The sequence below is a fragment of the Corythoichthys intestinalis genome, chromosome 9, assembly GCF_030265065.1.
Source record: "Corythoichthys intestinalis isolate RoL2023-P3 chromosome 9, ASM3026506v1, whole genome shotgun sequence".
Classification (NCBI taxonomy): Eukaryota; Metazoa; Chordata; class Actinopteri; order Syngnathiformes; family Syngnathidae; genus Corythoichthys; species Corythoichthys intestinalis.
Window position 1 is genome coordinate 31,179,472 of NC_080403.1, and position 23,486 is coordinate 31,202,957.

At 39.6% G+C, this 23,486-nt stretch overlaps 1 protein-coding gene across 4 annotated transcripts in view; it reads left to right on the forward strand.

Annotated features, from left to right (window-relative positions):
* Positions 1-20,368, forward strand: part of LOC130921447 (FERM domain-containing protein 4B-like) — a 69,881-nt gene extending 49,513 nt beyond the window's left edge. For 3 of the 4 annotated variants that reach the window (XM_057845355.1, XM_057845354.1, XM_057845357.1), the window contains 12 exons: positions 3,215-3,291; positions 4,320-4,458; positions 5,296-5,437; positions 5,516-5,649; positions 6,801-6,917; positions 8,544-8,772; positions 8,908-8,964; positions 9,059-9,194; positions 9,664-9,828; positions 10,917-11,671; positions 11,766-11,877; positions 17,869-20,368. In XM_057845355.1, the coding sequence (XP_057701338.1) occupies positions 3,215-3,291; positions 4,320-4,458; positions 5,296-5,437; positions 5,516-5,649; positions 6,801-6,917; positions 8,544-8,772; positions 8,908-8,964; positions 9,059-9,194; positions 9,664-9,828; positions 10,917-11,671; positions 11,766-11,877; positions 17,869-17,980 (2,175 nt within the window). In that variant the 3' untranslated portion in view covers positions 17,981-20,368. The remainder of the gene's footprint in view (positions 1-3,214; positions 3,292-4,319; positions 4,459-5,295; positions 5,438-5,515; positions 5,650-6,800; positions 6,918-8,543; positions 8,773-8,907; positions 8,965-9,058; positions 9,195-9,663; positions 9,829-10,916; positions 11,672-11,765; positions 11,878-17,868) is intronic. The other variant, XM_057845356.1, reaches the window with a different exon arrangement.
* The last annotated feature ends 3,118 nt before the right edge of the window (positions 20,369-23,486 follow it).

The window sequence follows — 23,486 nt, forward strand, 5'->3', positions numbered from 1 at the left end:
CCACCACATATTTATAAATGTAATTCAGTGAGAGCCAAACAATATGTTTAAAACCAAAATTACAAGAAATGTGTGCATGTTTTGTAATTTCAACACCTTTAAAGTACAAAAAGTCTCTGAATTCTTTTTAGTAACATTGTTATGCTGTTGCTAATCAATGATGAGTATTTCTTACCATTAATGCGACTTCTGGTGCTGCATGGTTTTGCTGATGGCTTTGTAGTCTGGTTGATACTTGGTGGGGTTTAGCTTCATGCTGGTGTTGAAAAACCTAGCATGCATCTCTTTTCATGTTCACGAAGCGCCACGAATCCTGTTTTTCCCAACCACGCACGGAGCACCATCAGTGCACACCGAAAGAAGTATCCACTGGTAGATTTTTTTTCTTTAGCGAACTCAGTGAAGGACTTGAATAAATCCTCCCCTCTTGTTGTCCCTTTCATAGTCAAAACTTTGCAATCACGCTAAACTGGGATAAGTTGCTTACGTCTGTTGACTCATCCAAAGCGAGAGAAAAAACCGAGCCGCATTTATGTCCTTCACTTGGGTAGCCTCAATTTGATTTTACATAATGATTGTATGATCGTGAACAGTTCTTGCCGACAGAGACGTGTCTTTTATCCGTTTAATTATCTTGTCTTTATCCGAAAAGTCGTCAAAAAGTTCATTGGCTACATCAAGCGTGAATGCTTTGGCATACTCCCCATCTGTGAATGGCTTTTCATTTCTCACAATTGCTAAAGTGCCAGCAAAGCTAGCCAAATTCCAGTCACCTTTTTGGGTCCAAACACAGAGTTGCTGCTAACTAGCTTGCACTCTTGATAGTAGCTCTTGACATGATTTCTTCCTGTTGTCCCCCACAGGATATTTTGATGCAAATGTAGTATGGCGGGTGTCGAAGTGCCGCTTTATATTTGACCTTTTCATAGATGAAATTTTATCATTGCATATTAGACACACCACAGAACCTGCTCTCTCCACAAAGGCAAATTCCTCTGTCCATTCCTGGTGAAAAGTACGATACTTGTCGTCTTTTTTTCTTTTTGCCTTCTTCTCAAATGGGTTTTTAAAATTAGCTGACAAACGCAGAAAACAAAACTAAAAACGAGGGAAGTTTACTTCACGCACATCGGCCGCTATTTTCGACAGCAAAATATGGCAACCCCACTTAAACAGTGTCTCTGCCTCATCTGCGTTGCCAATGCGATTGATAGATAGATAAATAGATAGCACACAACAACATGTATGTTTGCCACTTGCCCACTAAAATTACTGCGAACTGGCTTTCTAGTCGCCGGTGACCGTCACCGTTTTGCGCAATGTGCAAAGGAGTATTACAAAACTTTTTATTTTTTTATAATTAAAGATTTGCCTGCGAGCCAGATGCAGCCGTCAAAAGAGCCACATCTGGCTCGCGAGCAATAGGTTCACGACCCCTGGCATAGACGTATTGGTTTGGGATAGCATAGACGTATTATCTCTTTGAGGATATGCTGGTTGATTATCCTGCCTGGGATAAGAACTCGCATTGGAATAACCCCCCCCAATCAAATAATGTGGTTAAAATGACAGTTGACTTTGTCTGCTGACACTTCGTTCATTGTGTTTGGCTATTTCTATCTTTTCACTGAATGCTCTGGTGGTGGGTGTTTGGCCACCAGATCATACAGGAATACCCATGACTCATAAAAAGTGATAGTCTTCCTTGCAAGTTCAGTCTCTTCATCACTTACCCTACTCATTGATGACCTGGCAGAGTCATAGTCATGGAAAAAATTATTAGACCACCCGTGTTTCTTCAGTTTCCTGTTCATTTTTAATGCTTGTTTGACTAAAACTAAAGCTACATTTGTTTGTATTGTGATTGGAGGAGAGGATTGGTGCTCAATGATTGCACATATCTACCTGTCTGTCTAGCGATATCGGTCTACTGTATGTACTGTATCTGTGAGTAATGACAATTGGCTATTTTAAAGTGCTTTTCCAAATCAGCACTTATTCACATGTGTACAACCTGTTCATCTGGTCTGACTAAAAGGGAAGAGCTACGTGTAGGAGGGAGAGTGAGGGAGCAGCTCAGAGTGGTGCAAAACTAAGGATGAGGTGTCTGTGATGTCAGGACGGGGGTGGTTCAAGGGGTGTGGCTCAGTTGAAACTCTTGCAACACCTATCTGGTTCTCTCAGTACAGACAAGAAAGAGCATTGTTCAAGCAAGCTCAAGCCCTGTGGGAAAATTAAAGTCAATGGGATTCATATACAGGAATTCAGCAGGGATTAGTAAATTGTGACTTTTAAGGTAAGCCTTTATCACGTCCACCTATTAATTTGTTCATCCGTGCACTCTACCGAAAGTTGGCATTCAGTTTTTTTAAATATGGGGAAGGAGTTTCCCACTTAAAATTGCAGAAGAGGTTGTGGGTGTGTTTTTGTTCTTCTAAACGAGACATACTTTCTACTACATATTAAAAACCTGTCATGAAGGCTGATGGTAATTCACTTTTTCTTGCTGTGCGTTGTCTTGGAATTGTATAGCAGAGTGTTACACGAATTTCCAGTGGGAGATTATAATAATTAACATCTATTGGAATGTATATATTTTTTTAAACCACATTACTTTAGCCATGCACAGTTATACAGTAGAATGATTGCGACTGTGTTAACACCACCTGAGTTTTCTGCCAAGACTCTCACACAAGATGTTTTAATGTATTATTCTCGAGCTAGAACTAAAAAATGAGCCCCTTACCTTATTTTTATCTTTTTCTTTTTGTTTCATCGATCCTAAATCTTAGTTTTCACAACAAATCTATGTGTCTGTACTGTACCAGATGGCGAGTTGTAATATGAACTTTCAATATCCTGTACTGAACATTGAAAATTAATCTTTTTTTTTTTTTTAAGTGAGGGAAAAAATTCTGACATTTGATGATGGCATTAGAATAATCTTTGGATGAATTCTTGAGAATTTCAGTCCACAATACAAACTAGCTTTTCAGGTTAATTGAAGACTAAATTGTTTGCAGTTGACAAGCGACTAGTCCAGGCTATCCAAAGTCAGTTGGGATAGGCTTCAGCGCACTACAGCCCTAGTGAGGTTAAACAAACAGTGAATTAAATGGTGGTAGATTTTGTAGACTTTATATTAGTGTGTACCCATGATTGATTTTGTCACAACACTGCCAAACCTCACTGCAAGCTATGTTTCTTTCTACAGTTGTTCCTGTGGAAGCAGTTGGAGAATTTGTATTTCCGAGAGAAGAAATTTGCTGTGGAAGTAAACGACCCCCAAAGGTTTGTTTATCTATTCTAACAGATCTTTGATATTTTCTCTCTATTTTTATGTCTCTACTAACTGTAGCTTTATAAAAATAAGAATCATCTTTATTTACAAAGTATGTTTGAAACACAAGGAATTCATTTTGCAGTTACCTTTATAATAGTAAAATAAAAAAAATGTAATGGATGTTATCCTACATCTTGTACCCTGTGAAAGGCATCCGTCGATAATATTGTTAGTTGGGCATTTCACTATATCTTAGATGTGCTGCTTCCTGACATCAGAACCTTTTTTTTTTTTTTTTAAAAAACTAGCTGATTTGTAAATTTTGCAGTTCCTCCATACTTTATGACAATAACAAAACATCTTAAAGCTCTGTCATCACAATTAGTAATGATTTGTTATCTTTTATTAGTTCACTCTCTGGTGACTGCTATGATATACTACAGTGGTCCCCAAACTTTTTCCTGTGAGGGCCACATAACTTTTCCCTTCTCTGATGAGGGGCCAGGGTCCGTTTGGAACAGAAAAAGTGTGACGATTGCAGGAGTGCATAATGTTAAAATGTATTGTTTTTCAGAAAGCCACAATCAAATAACCCTTTCTGGATTCTTCACGGAACAAAAGTAAATAAAATAAAATAAAAAAAAATAATATAATGTAATATAATATTATAATTTAATATAATATAATGATAATATTAATAACACTATTAATTAAATAGATAATAACCAAATAACCCTCTCTGCGTTCTTCACAGAAAAAAAGCCAGGAAATAAATAACACTATTGGGGGGGGGGGGGGGATCAAAATGCTCTCTGGTATTGTTCAGGGGGCCGGACCAAATGTGGAGGCGGGCCGTATCGGGCCCGCGGGCCGTCGTTTGGGGACCCCTGATATACTGTGATGATCTTATTTTTGCTGGACAACAAAAGCAAAAACAAAGGATTCACAAAATGTTATTCCCTAAATTGCAGTTTATTGTTTGGCATCACAAAAAATAACTTTTTTTTTTTTCTCTCTTCTTCTTCTACTTCAACAGTCAAACAGTGAACAAGCGGCCCTTTGGACAAACTGGCCTTATCATTCACTCCTGGTATGCCAGCCATTCTCTTATTAAAACTATCTGGGTGATGGCCATCAGTCAGCACCAGTTCTACCTGGACAGAAAGCAAAGTAGAGTGAGTATTCACCTCTCTCTCTGCTCCAGTAATTTCAAAATCTGCTTAATCTTTTGATAAATAGTACTAGTAACCAATCAATATGTATTTCTATCTTATGATATCTGTTGTATATATCTTTCAAGTATAAAGCTCCAATGTTGGATATTATGCACTTAGTCTTAATGGTAATAGAAAGACGTTTTAGATAACAGGAGGTTCAGGTAGTTAGAACTGATGGTGCGCAAAAGCTGTTTAGTGTGCTGAGCCAACGTTTATTTTCTCAGTCTATTGAATTGGCTGAGTGGTGAATCAGTAGAATTGTCCTTTTTATTGCTATGAGACTCAGAAAGAAAAATCGTACATAAAATGTGCAGTGTTAAGATCAGAATGGACAAAAGTGCATTAAAATCATCACCTTTGCAAAAAAAATAAATAAATAATAATAATAACATGGCAAAGGGTTCTTTTGTCATTTTTTTATGCAGCTCATATGCCCAAAACACTTCATGTTTGATGTGCTTGTGCTTCATGGAGCACATTTGCTGTGCTAAAACACCATTCCACAAATGGGGGTTTATGTGCCTCTTGCAGTGGAGATTCATCAGTGTGGCTACGGTCAAACGAGATTTTACAGCTATTGTTTCTCAAAGGCAGATGGCGCATGTGTTCATCCAGGAATAGATAGCCCTAACCTGATTGATGAGAGAGCAGTGGATTTACCCTGCATGCAATCAGGACAGTTCTATCTTAGTACATTATTAAAATGAAATACTCGCAATCCCTCCTTAATTTTCCTTTTCCTCCTCAATTTTTCCCCTGGTGTCCTATTTAAATATTCCTATTTTCTCCACGCAGTCAAATATGACCACAACACGAAGTTCAGGAGATATTGCCATGGATCTTACAGAGATCAGTGCCCAGCGGCTCAGTAAACACCCTGGTCTTGAAAGCAAAGATCACCTTATCATGGCAAGCAGTGGGAGCCTCATCTCAGCTGGTACATTGCAGCTTCATCTGTACTAGCCTCAGGTGCTCATCCACTTTAATTGTAAGTGACTATTACTTGTTCGTACAGGTTCTGCCGACTCTGACGTTGCTGAGGAGCAAAAGAAACAGAAGATTTCTGAGTTAAAAACAAAAGAGAAGAAACTTAAAGACACACTTACGCAGAAACTTGAAGAACTAAAGAAGATCTGCATGCGAGAAGCGGTTCGTCTATTACAATATTTCGTTTTCTATCTGCTCCTCCCACACAACACACACACAAAGGCCACACAGGAGGCCTGTAGCCATGGTATCAAATGTCTGGATATTGGGATTGCTTAGGAATTTTGTGGGAGCAATTATTTAAAAATGTAAACAACCCCAAGACTTGCATATGCAAGTGTTGTATCTTGATATTGAGGTTTCCGAGCAGTGTTGTTTTTGGCATCCCTTTTAATTTTCGTCTTAGTCTTTTGGACGATAATACTTATTAGTTTTAGTCATGTCAAAATATGTTGGTCTTCATCTAGTTTTTGTTGAGGAAAACAGACTAATTTCATCTAGTTTTAGTTGACGTTTACTAAATGTTTTCATTATAATTGTTTTTTTTTTAAATCACTCCAACATAAATAAATGAATAAAGTTTTCCAACTATTTCCAATAAACATTGACAGACAAGTACATATTGTAGCGTCTACAAGGACAACGCTAACTTGGTGATTAGCCTAATGCTAACCCGAATGCTGTGCTAATTCTACGAGTTACATTTAGACCTTTAAAGGCGAAAGCAACATTTCATATCCTCTCTGGCCAAGATAAGAAAACAAATCTTACCGTGTGTGCAAGCCTTGAGAGGACACTGCACTGGTGAGTGGGGTGGAGCACAGCACGTCACATGAGTGACACAACCAGACACTGTTACAGTAGATGCAGGCTAACTACACATAAAATGTCACACATTGTGAACATGTGATGGAAACTTTGGCGCATTTACGTCTCATTCTCGTCTCGTCAGACAAAAACCGGCATTAGGCTCGTTATGTTTTAGTCCCCCAAAACAAGTTCTTAGCTCGTTATTATCTCGTCATCGTCATCAAAACATGTTCGTTAACAAAATTATTTTCGTTATAGTCGTCTTTGACGAAAACAAGTTTCCAAATTTATTGTTGTTAATTATGTGTGACCACAGCTACATGATAGTATCTTCTTCTCTAGATATACCATTAAAAATATAAATATTTTAAGGAATGTTGTTATTTTAGAAGTGAGAATCATAGTGATAGCCCTTTGTTCTGTTAAGAACTACCCGTTTCAACACGGTTGGTGATCCCTGCTGTAAAACATCCTAATTGTAAAATGACTGTTCTAATTTCCAGGAACTTACAGGCAGTTTACCTAAAGAATATCCCTTGATTACTGGTGAAAAGACCCCTCAAGTTCGAAGACGTGTTGGGACAGCATTCAAGCTTGATGACCTTTTCCCCTATAATGAGGTTGGAGCAAAATACAATTTCTTTGTACTTTGGGTTTGATGTTTTGTTGGCATTGTTGCAGCAGTTTGCGTTAGTGAGTGAGTCAAATGACACTAGGATCATTACAGCTGTAACACCTCCACTGTCAGTACATTGCATCCCTGTGCTAAAACACTGGTAGTGTAGTCGTGTCTTCCCGACTAGATGGCCCCTCACAGTTAGTTGTCGAAAGAATTCATGTCCAGGAATTCTGTGCTGAAAATAGGAACACAATGTGCCTGTTCACCTGTGTTGGAACAGGGAAGAAACTCATGAATGAAACTTTTTAAAGGGAACCTCGGACTTTAAGACTTGTAGGCTCTAATAAGCCACAATTGTTCTCTTTTACTAAATTGTCATTGGAAACACATAAAATATTGCCATTGATTTAAAACAGGGTTCACTAAATTCGGACCTCGGTGCCACTTTTCCTGTCGTGTTTTCCACGTCTCTCCCCTCTAACACACCTGGATCAAATGATTATGTCATCAGCAACCTCTACAGAAGCCTGATAATGAGCCTGATTATTTTGATTCAGGTGTGTTTGAGGAGGGAGACATGGAAAACACGACAGGAAAAGTGGCACCGAGGTCCGGATTTAGTGAACCCTGATTTTAAAAATATATAATTTTTAGTACATGTTTTGTCCTACGGAGGGCGCCATGTTTTATGCACGCAATGGGCACTCGGGTGATGACGTAGTTTGTAACTTTCATCAGACAAACATTCATTCCGGTGTTCTGCAATTCCTTCCTACGCGGCAAGACGTCCAACACATGGGCACATCGGTTAAAGGCGGCTTATTGTTTGTGTTTTTATTGAGTCTTTTATTACCTTTTCATTGTCTCAAAATATTTTTTGCATGTTTCACTCTCCCTCGCTTCTAAGCTCTGATCTGTTCACCACATTAGTCACGTAGCATATTTAAACCAGCCTTATTTGATATTGCTACGTTTAAGTATTTTCTTAAAGGATCTTTAGTATGTTCTGTCTGTATGCATCTAAACAAAACAAGCTGAAAACACACGGTAGTACTTTGGGATCAAATTCACCACTTGTCGGACATTTGGCCGGTGTAGAACATTTTCGCAGAACACCAGTTTTGTCTCATCTCATCCCGTCTTTCCTGTTCATTTTGCTTTTGCTGTTCGTTTTGTAAAATATCGACAGTGCTGTCATGCTCATTAATGTTCCTATCAGGTTCAAATTGAAAGGGCTGAACAAATGACACGTTTATGTTGCTAGAGTCATACCCTGGAAGCCCGGCAGTGTAACCCAGTGACGTGACAATGGCGACCTACTAGTTAAACAATTTTTACAAATGGTATAAAAACAAAAACATCAAGAGGGGTTTTAATATCAAATTATTTTAACTCATAATAACATTTATCTTTTAAAAACTACAAGTCTTTCTATCTGTGGTTCCCTTCAAAAGAGTAAAGTATTTACTTTGAAAATTCAGAAAACACTGAACTTGAATAAAATTTTAAATACTTTTAACATCAGTCAGTAAGGGAAAGAAAAACTCATACATTATAATTGAAATGTGACTATGCAAAGTTGTTTTAGGGAGATTTCTTATTGACTTTGTTACATGTTTTCCTTCAGGATCCTTATTTGAGGAACCTGGAAAGCAGATTTGCCTTGCAGCAGAAGATTGTGGAAGCAGCCATCAAGCTAACTAACGAGATGGACCTTAACAAGACAGTGAAAAAAAAGAGAAAAAACAACTGTCTTGATGCAATGCGGAAACTGGAGGAGATTGAGCAGGAGATCAATGCCTATAGGGTCCGAAAAGGAAAAAAACCCACCCAGAGAGCTTCACTGATCTTGGCAGGTAACGTAAATAATTCACATACTTGCAATAGGAATTTAAGTAAGGATCCGTTTTTTGATAACATTGAAGCTTTGAGCTGTTATTTTGCATAAAGTCAAAATGTAGAAAAGCCAATTTTCTTATTATAATTTTTAGATGACGTCAATCCATCAGAACTCAGCTCTCTGTCTGACAGTTTCACATTGGATGAAGGTACAACCTATTTCAAATCAGTGTTTTCCTGGGGTTTTCGTGCGTATTTCTGTAGTGTATGTCAGGTTAAAAACAAACCTCTTTTACCTCACAGATGACGATCTCAGCTCCCAGAGGCAGCGATCAAGTTCAGTCCAGTACTCTCCAAAACCCCACCATGCAGACACACTCAGCATCCACTGTAGCAAGGAGAGACGCTCTTCGGCTAATGACCAGCACGCTAACAGCAGGTATATAATTTGCTGTCACCTGTGGTGTACATGATATTAATATTTGCATTTGAACTGTTTTTGCATGTGGAGCTAGTTCAGACTTGTGAAGCCACTCCAGATCTGCATTCCTGCCAGTTGCTTCCTCCCTCCTTCCAAAAGTTTCTCCCTTATCAGCTCAAATGCACCAGTTTTAAAAATAGAATGAAAAGAACATGTTGTTGCCTATGAAGGGAGCAACCAACAAATCCCATATGGTAGCAGGGAGAAAAGGGAAACATTAAAGTGGCAATGCACCCGAGTTCAAATAGCTCAGTAGCATTGCTGCTTTTAAATGTGACCTAATTTTAAGTCACAACGCAAGCAGACCTAAATATTGTATTCAGGACAATGCTGCAGTGATTTTCTTTGGTTTGCCAGTTTGAAAAAAGTAAATGTAAACTGTACCTTGAAGAAAGATACTGAAATATATTTTCTCTCTTTGCTTTAGGTTAAATTACAGTCCAATCCAAGAGCCAGCCCACCACAGTCACCATGATGCCTTATTAAGTCACAACAGTCCATACAAATCAGCTTGCAGACAGCCACGTGATGCTCGCAGTATGCCCCCCACCCCACTGCTCCCCCGCAACGCTTATAGCAGTACTCATCTAAAGTATGTAATTTGCTTAATATCAATTTCTCGACCAACATTGTAACTATCGATGACTTTTGGTTACCCTAATTTTCACACTAATCTTAAATTTGGCACAGAAACGCCATTTGTTCATAGATAAGTTGCACTAGACTATAGCCGCAGCTGTCCTCACTGTATTATGGGATATCTACACCAAATGATATTAACTGGTTACATTTTATTTGACAGCTGCATCATATGACTGTCAGAAGACCAAATGAACCACAATGAAGCTTTGAACCAATTGGCAGCGCTACAGATGAAAATCACAATCAAAATTTATGCTCTGTGCTAATTATTTCTTCAGTTACTGTTCCAGTTGTTTCATTAATTGCTAGTTATGGTATTTGGTAACACTTTAGTTGACAGTGGCGCCATAAGACTGTCAGAAGACCAAATGAACCACCGTGAAGCTTTGAACCGATTTGCTGCAAAGCTTCATAGCTTCAAGAAGCTTCATTTGGCCATCACTGCTCTCTTAGGGGAGACATTCAACCTCTGTTGCTTCCTGCTGTCAACACTGTTGTCATCCAACATGCCTCCTAGCATGTATTGCAGTGCTACGGATGTAAATAACAATCAAAATTCATGTTCTTTGCTAATTATTTCTTCAGATACTGTTCTAGTTGTTTCATTAATAGGTGGTATTTGATAACACTTTATTTGACAGTGGCGCCATAAGACTGTCCTTAGACAATCATAATTATGATATGACACTCTCATGAGCATTTATGACATAACAGATGTCATTTTGTGTTATCCGGCAAATTATCTGACTTTTGAATGGATTTAAAACATCCAAGATGGACAGAAATGGACTTCGTGACATCTGTCATAAGCATTCAGAATTGTACATGATAGTGTCATGTCATAAATATGACAGTCATATGACAATGCTGTCAAAAAAAAGTGTTAACTATTAACCCCCAAAAAAATCAACAAATAAGCCGCACTGGACTATAAGCCACAGGTATCAAAATGAAGGAAAAAAGTAGCGGCTTATAGTCCGAAAATTACGGTAATTCAAGTGTGATATGATTTTTTTTTTCTCCATTTTCCACTTCCAGATCAGAGGACACAACGCATCTTTTTCGCCAACGTAGCGGCAGTCTGGAGTCTCAGTCGCAGTTTCTACCAGAGACTGAACCACCTGTGCCCACGTTGAACTTCACCCCAACCCGACGCAGCAACAGCACTGAGGTGCTCGATGATGGCTCCTCCTACACCAGCCAATCCAGTGTGGAGTATGCAGTTCCTGGGAACCACAACCACCGGCGTCGAGTGCGTGGCCGCCACCGGAAAGATATTTATGCCAACACAGGCAGCATGCCCAACTTAGCACAACCAGAGACTCACTGTTATGCATTCCAGCCCCGCACTCGTCCCACTACTACTGCCTACTACATAACAGGATATCCTCACCATACAGAGCCAGAGCATTACTCTAATGGCGCCTATATGTACGACAATGAGACAGAGGGACATTACAGCGTCAATACATCATTCCATTCCACCCATGCGGTTTATCGTGCCCATGATATGCACAGTCGTTATGGTGGCGATGAGCTTGATGGCAACTCGCAGAACTTGTATGCAACGATCCGGCCACCCAGAAACCGCCCAGCTCCCCGGAGTGAAGAACAGATGTCAAGGAACTTTCAGAAGGCTGTTGTGGCTGAGCACTTGAGAGGCTGGTACCATCGCAACACTGCTTACAAGCAGGCTGCATACGACTATGACCGAGGCTCCTTGCAGAGTCTGGGCTTCCAAACAATGCCTGCACCCTTCAATCAAAACAACAGAAGCCTCTCTTACTCAACAGGTTAGACGAGTCTTTAGGCCAGGGCACCTAGCCAATCCTCCTTTGACATTCTGGAAGCACCGTATTAAGTTGTGACATTCTCCAATGTTCCCAGGCTCCTCTACCGGAAACTGGCATGGCAATATGGTGGACTGTGACATACCTAAGCAGATACCACAGGCCTACACCTACACTACAGCTCCCTTCAGCCGCTCCACCCACAGCAGGTAGGAAGCAAAACTCCTCATCCTCTAAGCCACTCCGTGATCCTCCACTCTTTAAGAATTACAGGTAGTCCGCGGGTTGCAACAGACTCGACTTACGCAATTTCGACTTAACGACACCGGAGTCTCGTCTGCCATTGTGTCCAGTATTTTTTTAAGCTGCGTAAACAGTACCGCATTGCATGACAAAGTACCTTAATTTTAACTTTTTCTACTTGACATGTTCACTAAACGTGAAATTGTTCAGGTTGACAGAGAGCAAACAAGGGAATTGTGGTTTTTGAAGCTTTTTCCTTCCTTCACTTTTGACAATTTCTAAAGCTGTAGCACATATATGTACAGTTATGTTCAAAACGACACACATTTTAACAATAAAACACCTACACAAAATAACTGGTGTTCAAAAGTCCATCACATCTGATCAAAATGTAAAATTAGCAATCGTCCGTTAGCTTAAATGCTACGAATGCTAACATATTTACAATTTTCATAGCAAATCGCTCACACATAACTCCACAAAATGTAGCTCTAAACTTAATTACAAATTCATACTCAAACATATATTGGCTGAAAAAACTTACAGCCTGTTGTGGGCCAAACGAGAGGGCAGCTGTCCTATATCCATGTCAGACGAGTCTAGAAGCCAAGGCGGCAGTCCAGCCACACCCAACACTGCCACCAGAGGACATTGTATCGTCCATCATTAATCAAAGTAAAATACTTTTGGACTTTGTGGATTATTTTTTTTAAAGGGTTAATTACGATTTACGCGTAAATTCAGGTTAGGTCACCAGCGTAGGAACGGAACTAGTTCGTAACCTGGGACTACCTGTAATTGTTTTGCCAAATAGAACCTGAGTTTTGTCACAGAATCTACGCGATAATGTACTGTATGTTCAAAATAGCCCATTTTTATTGCTCCGTATAAAAAACATAAATTCTCTGGTTCAACAATCTGGTTGTAGGATCTGTGCTCCAGTTATGTTCACTCAAAGGTGAAGTTAAGTATTTTTCCCCCTTACAAGTCCGGTGGGACGGCTTTCTTGTAGATGTCATCCTTCACAGCTTTTGACTATTTCTTGTCACATACCTGATGGCCGGGGAAGAAGCAGCATCCTTTATTCCACAAGCTCTTCCTCTTCAGTTTTCCCCTCCTGTCCTCCTTCCTCTTCCTTCTCCCCTGGCTGGCAACCTGGACTGATGGTTCAGGCCTTCACAAGGCACAGGCCCAGTAAGGTGCTCCTTGCTAAAGGTAGCTCATAAGTAAGTAAACAGCCATGGCCTGGTATGCATTTGCCGCTTTCTGGACTATCGTTAGTTTGTTGCCAATGTTTTAAGTTCACGTTGCACCTAGGGATGGGAATTGATACGATTTTTACGATTCCGATTCCATTATCGATATTGCTTAACGATTCGATTCTTTATCGATTCTCTTATCGATTCTAATTTCGGGAAAAAGAAGAACAAACATTTTGATTGGCATCAAGTTTGTTTAATCAGAAGTCACAACCTTACAAACTCACAACAAGGTCAAAAGAGGCCCAAAGCCTCAATGTTAACTGTGGCAATAAGTGGCAAATGCACAAGAATGTGTAACATTTTACTGATACATTTTTCTAATAGAAATAAAAAATATTGGTATATTTTGGCATATAGGTCGTTGTTCTGCCTTTGGCAATGTCCCCAAACTTTTTCCTGTGAGGGCCAAATAACTTTTCCCTTCTCTGATGAGAGGCCGGGGTCAGTTTGTAACAGAAAAAGTGTGACGATTGCAGGAGTGCGAAATGTAAAAAAATTGTTTTTCAGAAAGCCACAATCAAATAACCTTCTGTGGATTCTTCTCGGAACAAAAGTAAATAAAAATAATAATATAATATAATAATAATAAATAATAATAGCACTATTAATCAAATAGATAATAACCAAATAACCCTCTCTGAGTTATTCACTGAAAAAGGCCAGGAAATAAATAACACTACTGAGGGAGAAAAAAAACAAAAAAAATTCAAAATGCTCTCTGGAATTGTTCAGGGGGCCGGACCAAATATGGAGCCGCGGGCCGTAGTTTGGGAACACCTGTTTTTATTTACCAATATATTGAAATGCATGCCTTTTAGTTTTTATGGCGCTTTCACGCTCAAGTGGTGGCGCCCTTGCGCTTCCTCACGCGAAGAAGAGCGCGAAGAAGAAGAAATGCCGCAACCAAGCCAGTGAGCGAGTTAGTGAGAAAGGGAAACACTGCCACGAGCCTACGTTCTTTGTTAATGTTTGTAAAATATCCACAGAGCCAACGGCTGTATGTATCATCTTCTGTGTTGTTGTTGTGTGTTTCCACTCGCGATCGGACACTTAAATCCAGTTGTGTAGTGGTTTAAACGATGTGCTAATGCTAGCGAACGCATGCTAACTGTTTGTTATGACTGTGTTAGCAGCTAATCATCGCTGATTTACGTTGATGCGAACCTGTTTGTTATTGGGGACGAAATTGATTTGTTTCATTTCTATTTTTAGTTTCAAGTGATGGTTGAATAAAGTCAGCAAATTATACCAACGTCTTCTGCATCGTCATTTGGGAGTTTAGCTAGCTGTATAGCCAGGACTGAGCCTTAGCGTCTCGGTGAGGACAGTGCAGTCTATTCCCTCCCGATGCAGTTATTTCCATCTCGCAATGACTGCAAGTCGCTTTGTTGTAATTTTTCCTCGTGAAGTGAAGACACACTTTCGAGCGTTCGAACCTACGTCATTGTTATGTTTACGGCGGCAACGCTCGTGCTAAACTATCGTAACCTTTCATTTTCACCCTTTTTCCTGGTGAAGTGTAGCCAAACTTTGGAGCGAGTGGTTCTTGGCGCCATGCTAGTTTGATGCGTCTGGACAACAAGACACATCACGACGCAGTATGCGTCTTTAGGGATCGTTAAGGCTTTTTCATTGTGATGTCGAGGCCTCGAAACACTCGGAACCGGTTCCGAATTGGAATCGGATTTCGATTCCCATCCCTAGTTGCACCTAAGATGTTTGATCGTCTGCTCATTGTCATGCACGATAAGGCTCAGTAATTGCATGGCTTTGTCACACAACATGCCCTACTTCCTCCTGTAATTGATATATTGTCATCCTGCGGTTACATTCCTCTGCGGCGTGCTTTTTTAATTTCTTTTACTGCTCACGTGCTGCCATGAACCCTTTTGCCGACATGTGGAGAGATGTCACATAGTTTGGGTGGTTGAGTTTTGAAAGGGAGCAAGGGCTCTCGAGAGAAGTCAGTTCCTACTGACCAAGAAATTTGATCCCCTTTTCCAATGATAAAAGTCACTAAATACAGGAAGGGTGACAATTATGTGGACCTGGCCTGTGACCTAACACTTTTGTAAAAGATGGCAGAACAGTTATGTTCTTTTAATCTTTGTTGATATCTTATTTCGTCTTCTGGATGTGCGTTAGTTTTGAAAGAGCACTCAACTGGCAGAGGGAAAATGTGGCCCCTGAGCATTGCTGGATTTCATTGCTACTATGCTGCTATGTGACTGTGTGCTATATGTTGTACAGTGGTATTAAAAAATATCTGAACCTTTTGGAATTTCTCACATTTCTGCATAAAATCACCATCAAATGTGATCTGATCTTTGTCAAAATGACACAGATGGAAAAACTGTCTGCTGAAACTAAAACCACCCAAACATTTATAGGTTTTCATATTAAAATGAGGATAGTATGCAAACAATGATAGAAGGAGGAAAAATAAGTAAGTGAATCATCACATTTTTAAATTTTGTGGACCCCAACTTTGGCAGTAATAACTTCGACCAGACGCTTCCTGTAGCTGCAGATCAGTCTGACACATCGATCAGGACTAATCTTCGCCCATTCTTCTCTACAAAACTGCTGTAGTTCAGTCAGATTCCTGGGATGTCTGGCATGAATCGCTGTCTTTAGGTCATGCCAGAGCATGTCAAAGGGGGTTCAAGTCTGGACTTTGACTTGGCCACTCCAGATCATGTATGTTGTTTTTCTGAAACCATTCTTAAGTTGATTTACATCTGGGTTTTAGATCATTTTCTTTTTGCAGCATCTATCCTCTTTTTAGCTTCAACTGTCTGACAGACGGCCTCATGTTTTTCCTGTAAAACATCCTGATAAACTTTTGAATTCATTCTTCAATTATTGATTGCAAGTTGTCCAGGCCCTGAGTTAGCAAAACAGCCCCAAATCATGATGCTCTCTCCACCATGATTCACGGTGGGGATGAGGTGTTGATGTTGGTGAGCTGTTCAATTTTTCCTCCTCACATGGCATTGTGTGTTACTCCCAAACAATTCAACTTTGGTTTCATCAATCCACAAAATATGTTGCCAAAACTTCTGTAGAGTGTTCAAGTGCCTTTTTGTGAACATTAAACGAGCAGCGATGTTTTTTTTAGACAGCAGTGGCTTCCTCCCATGAACACCATTTGTGGCCTTAATTTTATATATAGTAGATGTGTGCACAGATATTGGACTGTACCAGTGATTTCTGTAATGCTTTAGCAGATACTCTATGGTTCTTTTTTACCCCTCTGAGTATTCTGCGCTGAACTCTTGGCGTCATCTTTGGTGGACGGCCACTCTTTGGGAGAGAAGCAATGGTGCCAAACTCTCTCCATTTGTAGACAACTTCTCTGACTGTCGATTGATGAACATGCAGACGTTTAGAGATGGTTTTAGCGCTGCAGCTGTCGATTATTTTAGTAGTCGATTAATCGATGAATATTTAGTTCGAATAATTAAGTAATCTGATAAGGAACATAAAAATTAAAATACCTGAAACGGTATAAAAAAAAAAAAAAATGAGGATCTATGTACAACAACCAAAACAATTGGCTAACTTACATAGTAAAAGTCCGCTAGCTTAAATGCGATAAAATGCTTTTAAAATACTTTTTTTTTTTTTTTTTACAATGCTCTTAACAAATGGTTCGGACACATATTCCCACAAAACATGGCTAAATATACCTATAAACTAAAATATGAATGCGTTAAAAAAAACTTTAGCGCAAACAAAACTTAGCTTAGGTTGGTCATAACAGGGAGCAGCTGGATTCAGCCATGTGAAATGAGGCAGACTAGAGGGCAGTGGATCCACCCAAATCAATAAAGCTAAATGCAAACACTTTCAAAGCAAGGCATTACAAGACCACTTTAATTAAATGACTACTCGAAGCAGCAAAATTTTAATTCGAATCTTTTTTTCTAATCGAATACTCGAGTTAATCGATTAATCGTTGCAGCACTAGATGGTTTTGTATTCTTTCCCAGCATTATACAAAACAACAATCCTTGATCACAGGTCTTCAGAAAGCTCTTTTGACCGAGCCATGATGCACATCAGACAGTGCTTCTCATCAATACAATTCTTACCAGGTGTGTGTTTTATAGTGGCCAGGGCAGCTTTAAACCACTCATCAGTGATTGGGCACACACCTGACCTAAATTGTTTGGTAAAAATTGGTTTCAATTGCTCTTTAAGTCTCCTCAGGCAGAGGTTTCACTTACTTATTTTTCCCCCTTCTGTCATTGTTTGCATGGTATCCTCATTAATATATGAAAACCTATAAATATTTGGGTGGCTCTAGTTAAAGCAGACACTGTTTTTACATCTGTGTGATTTTGACAAAGATCAGATCAAATTCAATGGTGATTTCATGCAGAAATGTGAGAAATTCCAAAAGGTTCAGATACTTTTCATGCCACTGTATGCTGCTTGAGAATGTTTGACCTTCAGTTTAAAGTCATCTCAAGCGTAAAATGCCTGCAACATGCAGAGTGGCTATGACACAGTTGATCTCTAGACAATGTCTGGAGAGTCAAATGTGGACCTTATCTGTCTCGCTGTCTGACACATGTAGTGCATCAACCTGATTAGCAGTGTGTGGACAAAATTTGAGTATGGCAATGAGATGACAAGAAAAGTTCATGTTTCGTGATTGTGTTTATATATTTTTTTTTATTATTTCAGATCCTACATAGAAGTCAACCAAATGGACATCAGCAACCGAACGCAAACAAGCATGGACCCACATGATCGGATTCACTGGCATGAAGACTCAAAACCGGGAACAATTGTTTAGCTCCTGGTCCTTCAATAATTTTCAACAGGACAAGTTGGTTCTTGTGCCTTAGACTGCACTTAAATTTTTCTGAGCAAGGAGATCCAAAGAATGAAGGAGTTTACAGACAAATGCCAAACAAAGCTAGATCATGACAGGTACTTTTTGTCTGGATAGACATTAAGTGTTTGTAGAGGTGGCACTCATGCACTGTATCTCACTGTACTTGGAGCTGTTGTGGATTATAGACTTTTAAGTACTCAGTCTTCCTATAAAGACGTTGAAACTTTGCAGAGGCCACATTGAGCCGTAATGAACAATTTCATGGCATCTTCTCCTGCCGCTTTCCTACACGTGTGAACATAACCATGAAGGACCAGACAAGGATAAAAAATGAAGGAACTTATTGAGAGCGAACCGGACAAAGTGGACTCATTCCTGGAACACTACACAGCAACCAGATTAATGTACTTTTATTTCTGAATGCTTTCAGCCACCATGTGCTCATTTGTATTCATTCTGTGTGACCATGACATTATGGTAAATGGGCTTTCACTTGGATAGCGCTTTACTACCTTAAAGGTACTCAAAAGCTCTTTAACAATGTCTCCTCATTCACCTACTGATGACGCAGCATGAGGAGGAATTGGGGGTTCAGTATTGTTAATAACATTTTTATATGGTCAAAGGAGCTCTGTATCAAAACCCAAACCTTTAGGTTGGGAGATTACCTGAGCCATACTTAATGTTAGTACACTACCTACTGTCAAATACAACAGAGTCGCACATCTGTGTTTTTTAAGGGTGTAACGGTACATGTATTTGTATTGAACCATTTCGGTACGTGGTGCTCTGTTCGGAACAGAGGCGTACCGAACGAGTTTCTGACGTAATGTAAACCTTACTTTTCGAGGCTGTGAGTCAATCGGGTTATAGTTTCTTTGTGTAGATAACATTTACTCATTCTTCTCTACTATAATGAGGACCAACACTGTAGGACAGTATAACCCAGAAACGTCAACGGCGCGAGAACGTGGCCGCCGCTAGAACGCAGTGAAACGCGGGCGTTAAAGTCATCAGCCAATGCACACCAGTCGCAGTGCGGCCGCGTGTTGCACGCGAAAAGAACGGCAGAGTTTATTGTTTGACGCGAGACGCGACCCTCCTGCGTCAATACTACTCCGGTAGCTAGGATCGGGCAGACCAAAAGTCACTCGTGTAAAAATACGGTGGATCCGGTCGATTTTCAAACTAATATGCAATCGTAACCCACTTTTTGAGTCCATCACATCTCTTGAGTGGTAGATCGGGGCACAGTTGACTTGTCTTTGTTGATTTACTGCTGTCTTCTCTGATATAATATTAACCAACATGGCCCCGTGTTCAATACAAAACCCTCCAACCACAACAAAACAAGTAGGAACTAATATTCACATAGGAACTAAAGTTATACAACATAAAATATACAATATAAATGAATACTGCATCACATTTGTAAAATACAAATACATAATAAAATAAGTAATAGCCCATTTAAATAAAATACGGTAAATGAATTTTAAAATAAATTTAAATAAATAAATGAGCTAAAACATCTGTAATTAAATAATAAGAATAATAAGAATAATACACAGATCCTTCTTACACAATTAAATTAATTTCTGTGTGGCGCTTTAACTTTAGAAAATCCACCAATAAAGCTTTTGAAAACCGTTCATAAGGGGAAAAAATGATTCATTGAGGCATTTCATTTGTAAAATACATGTTAAAATCTTTGTCATTGGGATTGCTTTTCTCTTGAGCACAGGACTTTTTCCTTCATTCAGAATAAAAACTGACCAATACGCGGGGTCTGAAAGGCAAATTGTTGTTGGATTATCTCTAAATACCCGGTACTTTTTGAGCAGAATTCTAGTTTTGTATAGGCTAATGTTCCTATTGTTGAAAGCACAAAGGTGTGTAATAAACAACTAGCACATTTATATTTTGCATTTTGTTTTCTTACTGTACCGAAAATGAACCGAACCGAACCGTGACCTCAAAAACGAGGTACGTACCGAACCGAAATTTTTGTGTACCGTTACACCCCTAGTGTTTTTGTTTAACAGTATTACTCCCAAGAATCTAACAAAGATCACTGCCAACCTACTACGAAATATATTGGGCTTTGAAGAGAAGAAACTAACTAAAAACATGGTTCTTTTACATCCATGCTGGAACTCATGGACTGGTGCTCATGATTTTTCTTAAAAAATATATATATATGTTTTTATTGTTAATACACTGGTTGTTTGTAGACCATTTTATGTGTTCGAAAAGCATGTAATATATAGCAAAAATGTTGTTAAGCTGGTTCTTAGGATTTTGTATAGTTTCACTTGTTTGAATAAAACAAAAGATTTTGTTTGACATTTTTTTGTTCTTAGTTAGCATCCTTAGTTAGATCAACATAAAACTAATCCAGTCCAATGAAGAAGGAATGCAGGATTAAATGTAAATCCATTAAATTAGCTAATTGAATGTCTGCTCATCCAATTCAGTTGATTAAATGGTCTTGGAAACCGTTCAATTAATGGTGCCACACGCAATGGGGGATGCTCACAATTTGCTATAACCTCTTAATGTTTTGCTTTTTTTTTTTTCACTCTGAGAACCTGTGAAACAGCATTGTTATGCAAGTAAGAATATTGCAGCCTTTAAAAAAAATGATAGTTTGAATTATTTTGATCCCTTAAAAGTGAGTAAGACTCAGTGTAACAATCAGGAACAAAGATAAATGAAAAGGTAGGTTGACTTTCTGCTGCAGTGCAAAGGCTCTGTTTTGATTGCTGTATTTTCTTTTGACACTGCTGTTTTGCCAGGCTGGTTTCTTGTGTTCTTCAGCACTAAACCCACCAAACCAGTCTTTACAGCTCACCACACCCCCTTTGGGCAATAAGCACTTCTTCTGTCTTCACAGTGAATGACAAGCTAGGGTTTATTGAACCAAACCCTCCCTTTAGGCAGAAATCTGCTATACACATTTATAGATCCTCCCCCATTCTCATTCTAACCTTTCACCTCATTTCACTCCTTAACAGAACACATTTTCTTTCATGACAAGTGCGAATTGGTTGAAACGCTCAGAAGCTTGACTTGCTTGTAGTGCCCTTATTAGTGTTACGCTTCATGATCGAGCTCGAGGGAGATCTCGTGCAATCTAGCTCCCTGGCTTTACCCAGAGGCAGTGCCGGGGATAGTGTTTGGCATCCAGCTGTCTCTCTCTATCCCTGCACCTCCACTGATTCATACCAGCTGCAGACAGACATTTGCAGGCTGTTCCAGCTGACACTCTGCTGAATAAACAAGGACCTCTTATGTGCTTCCCCTCATATATTGCATTGCGAACAACATGTATCAGTAGCTACACTCGAAATACACTGCTGGCCAAAAGTATTGACATCCCCTGCAATTGTGTCAGATAATACTCAATTTCTCCCAGAACATGATTGCAATTACAAATGCTTTGGTAGTAATATCTTCATTTATTTTACTTAAAATGTAAAAACAAAAGAATTATTTGCTTGCCTGGTACACCAGACTCACTGCTGTTCCAGCTATTGAGTCTGGCCACCATTCAGCGGATACAATTTCCAGGGCGGAGCAAGCCACAGCAAACAGACAGCGGAGTGGACCAATCAGCGACGGGCAGACGTGACGTTAGTAAAGCGACGAGGGACTTGCGGGCGGAAGGAAACATACGAGGAGAGCGGAGTTTATTCAACATGGCTAGCGTGAGACAGACTGTTGTCAATGACTCGTGTCGATGTGTTTTTGGTCATCTAAAACTGGTTTTACCGTGGATTGGAACATATTCTCGGCTCTCCTGTTCACCATCTGTGTTGTTGTGGAGACGACTTCCGACGCGCAATAGTGACGTTTTTCATTAAGAACACGTCACGCAAATAAACGAATCTGATTTGTCGATTGATTTTGTACCTGCTCGAGAGGCCGTTAATGGGCTGGGTCCCAGACTTTTATCTCAGTGTTTGAAAAATACAGGGAGAACAGTCTGGCCGTGCCAGGCAAAGTATTTGCACTCTTTGAAAAATCATGAGGTGCTTCTCTAATTTGTGTAATTAAGAGCACCTGTTACTTAACTAAATCACACTTGCAGCCAGTTAAAATAGATTAAAGTTGACTCAACCTCTGTCCTGTGTCCTTGTGTGTACCGCATTGAGCATGGAGAAAAGAAAGAAGAGCAAAGAACTGAGGACTTGAGAAGCAAAATTGCGAGGAAGCATGGGTCATCTCAAAGCTACAAGTCCATCTCCAAAGACCTGAATGTTCCTCTGTCCACCGTGCGCAGTGTCATTAATAAGTGTAAAGTCCATGGCGCTGTGGCTAACCTCCCTAGATGTTGATGGAAAAGAAAAAATGAGACATTTCAACAAAAGATTGTGCAGATGGTAGATAAAGAATCTCGACTAACATCCAAACAAGTTCAAGCTGTCCGGCAGTCCGAGGGTACAACAGTGTCAACCTGACTATCCGTCGGCGTCTGAATGAAAAGGGACTCTATGGTAGGATACCCAGGAAGACCCCATTTCTGACCCAGAGACATAAAAAAGCCAGGGTGGAGTTTGCCAAAACTTACCTGAGAAAGCCAGCAGAGCATTGTAAGAAACTCATTGATGGATACCGGAAGCGGTTGTTTGCAGTTAAAGGTTGTGCTACCAAGTATTAGGCTGAGGGTGCCAATACTTTTGTCCGGCCTATTTTTAGGATAATGATTTTTTCCCCCCTCTCTTTTGTGTTTTTTCATTGCAAGCAAAATAAGTGAAGATATGACTACCATAGCATTTGTAATTGCAATCATTTTCTGGGAGAAATTGAGCATCTGACAGAATTGCAGGGGTGCCAATACATTTGGCCAGCAGAGCATGTTCCAACGCCTATTTGATGAGTCCAACAAATTGGAGTAAGCAATGTATAGGTGCAACATTTTTTTTGCAACATTAAGCAGTTAATACTGTACTGTTTTAAAGCATTGCAAACAGAAGTAAAGTTCTGTACACTTACATATCCACCCAAGTAAGCCAAATTCCAAATTTGTGAGAGTCCTGACTCAGATGAGCTATTGGGGCTGAATGGTTCGATTGTCTCCATGGTAGGCCATAAAAACAGTATTACTAAAATGTATGATCTGTAAATTATTAAGCATGCAGTTCTTCTTGCATGAGATCAAAGCACGCTGTGAAATATACGCCAGGTAAACGTTAACATGTCTTATGCTTTGTCAAGTATACCTGGATACATAAAACCTCAGCCAACCTTAGGAAAATGGATGGTGACGAAAGGGTTTAGGGGCAGATTGAAATAACAGTGCAGGGTTGATACTGTCATGTTGATTGAAATAATGTATATCTACTCAACACATATGTTATATACCGTGTACATTTTAGTGTTGTATTGATAGTTAACAATGTGCATTAGTATGTCTTGTACTGCTGGTTTTAAGACACCTGTTGAGTGTACACGTGCTGTA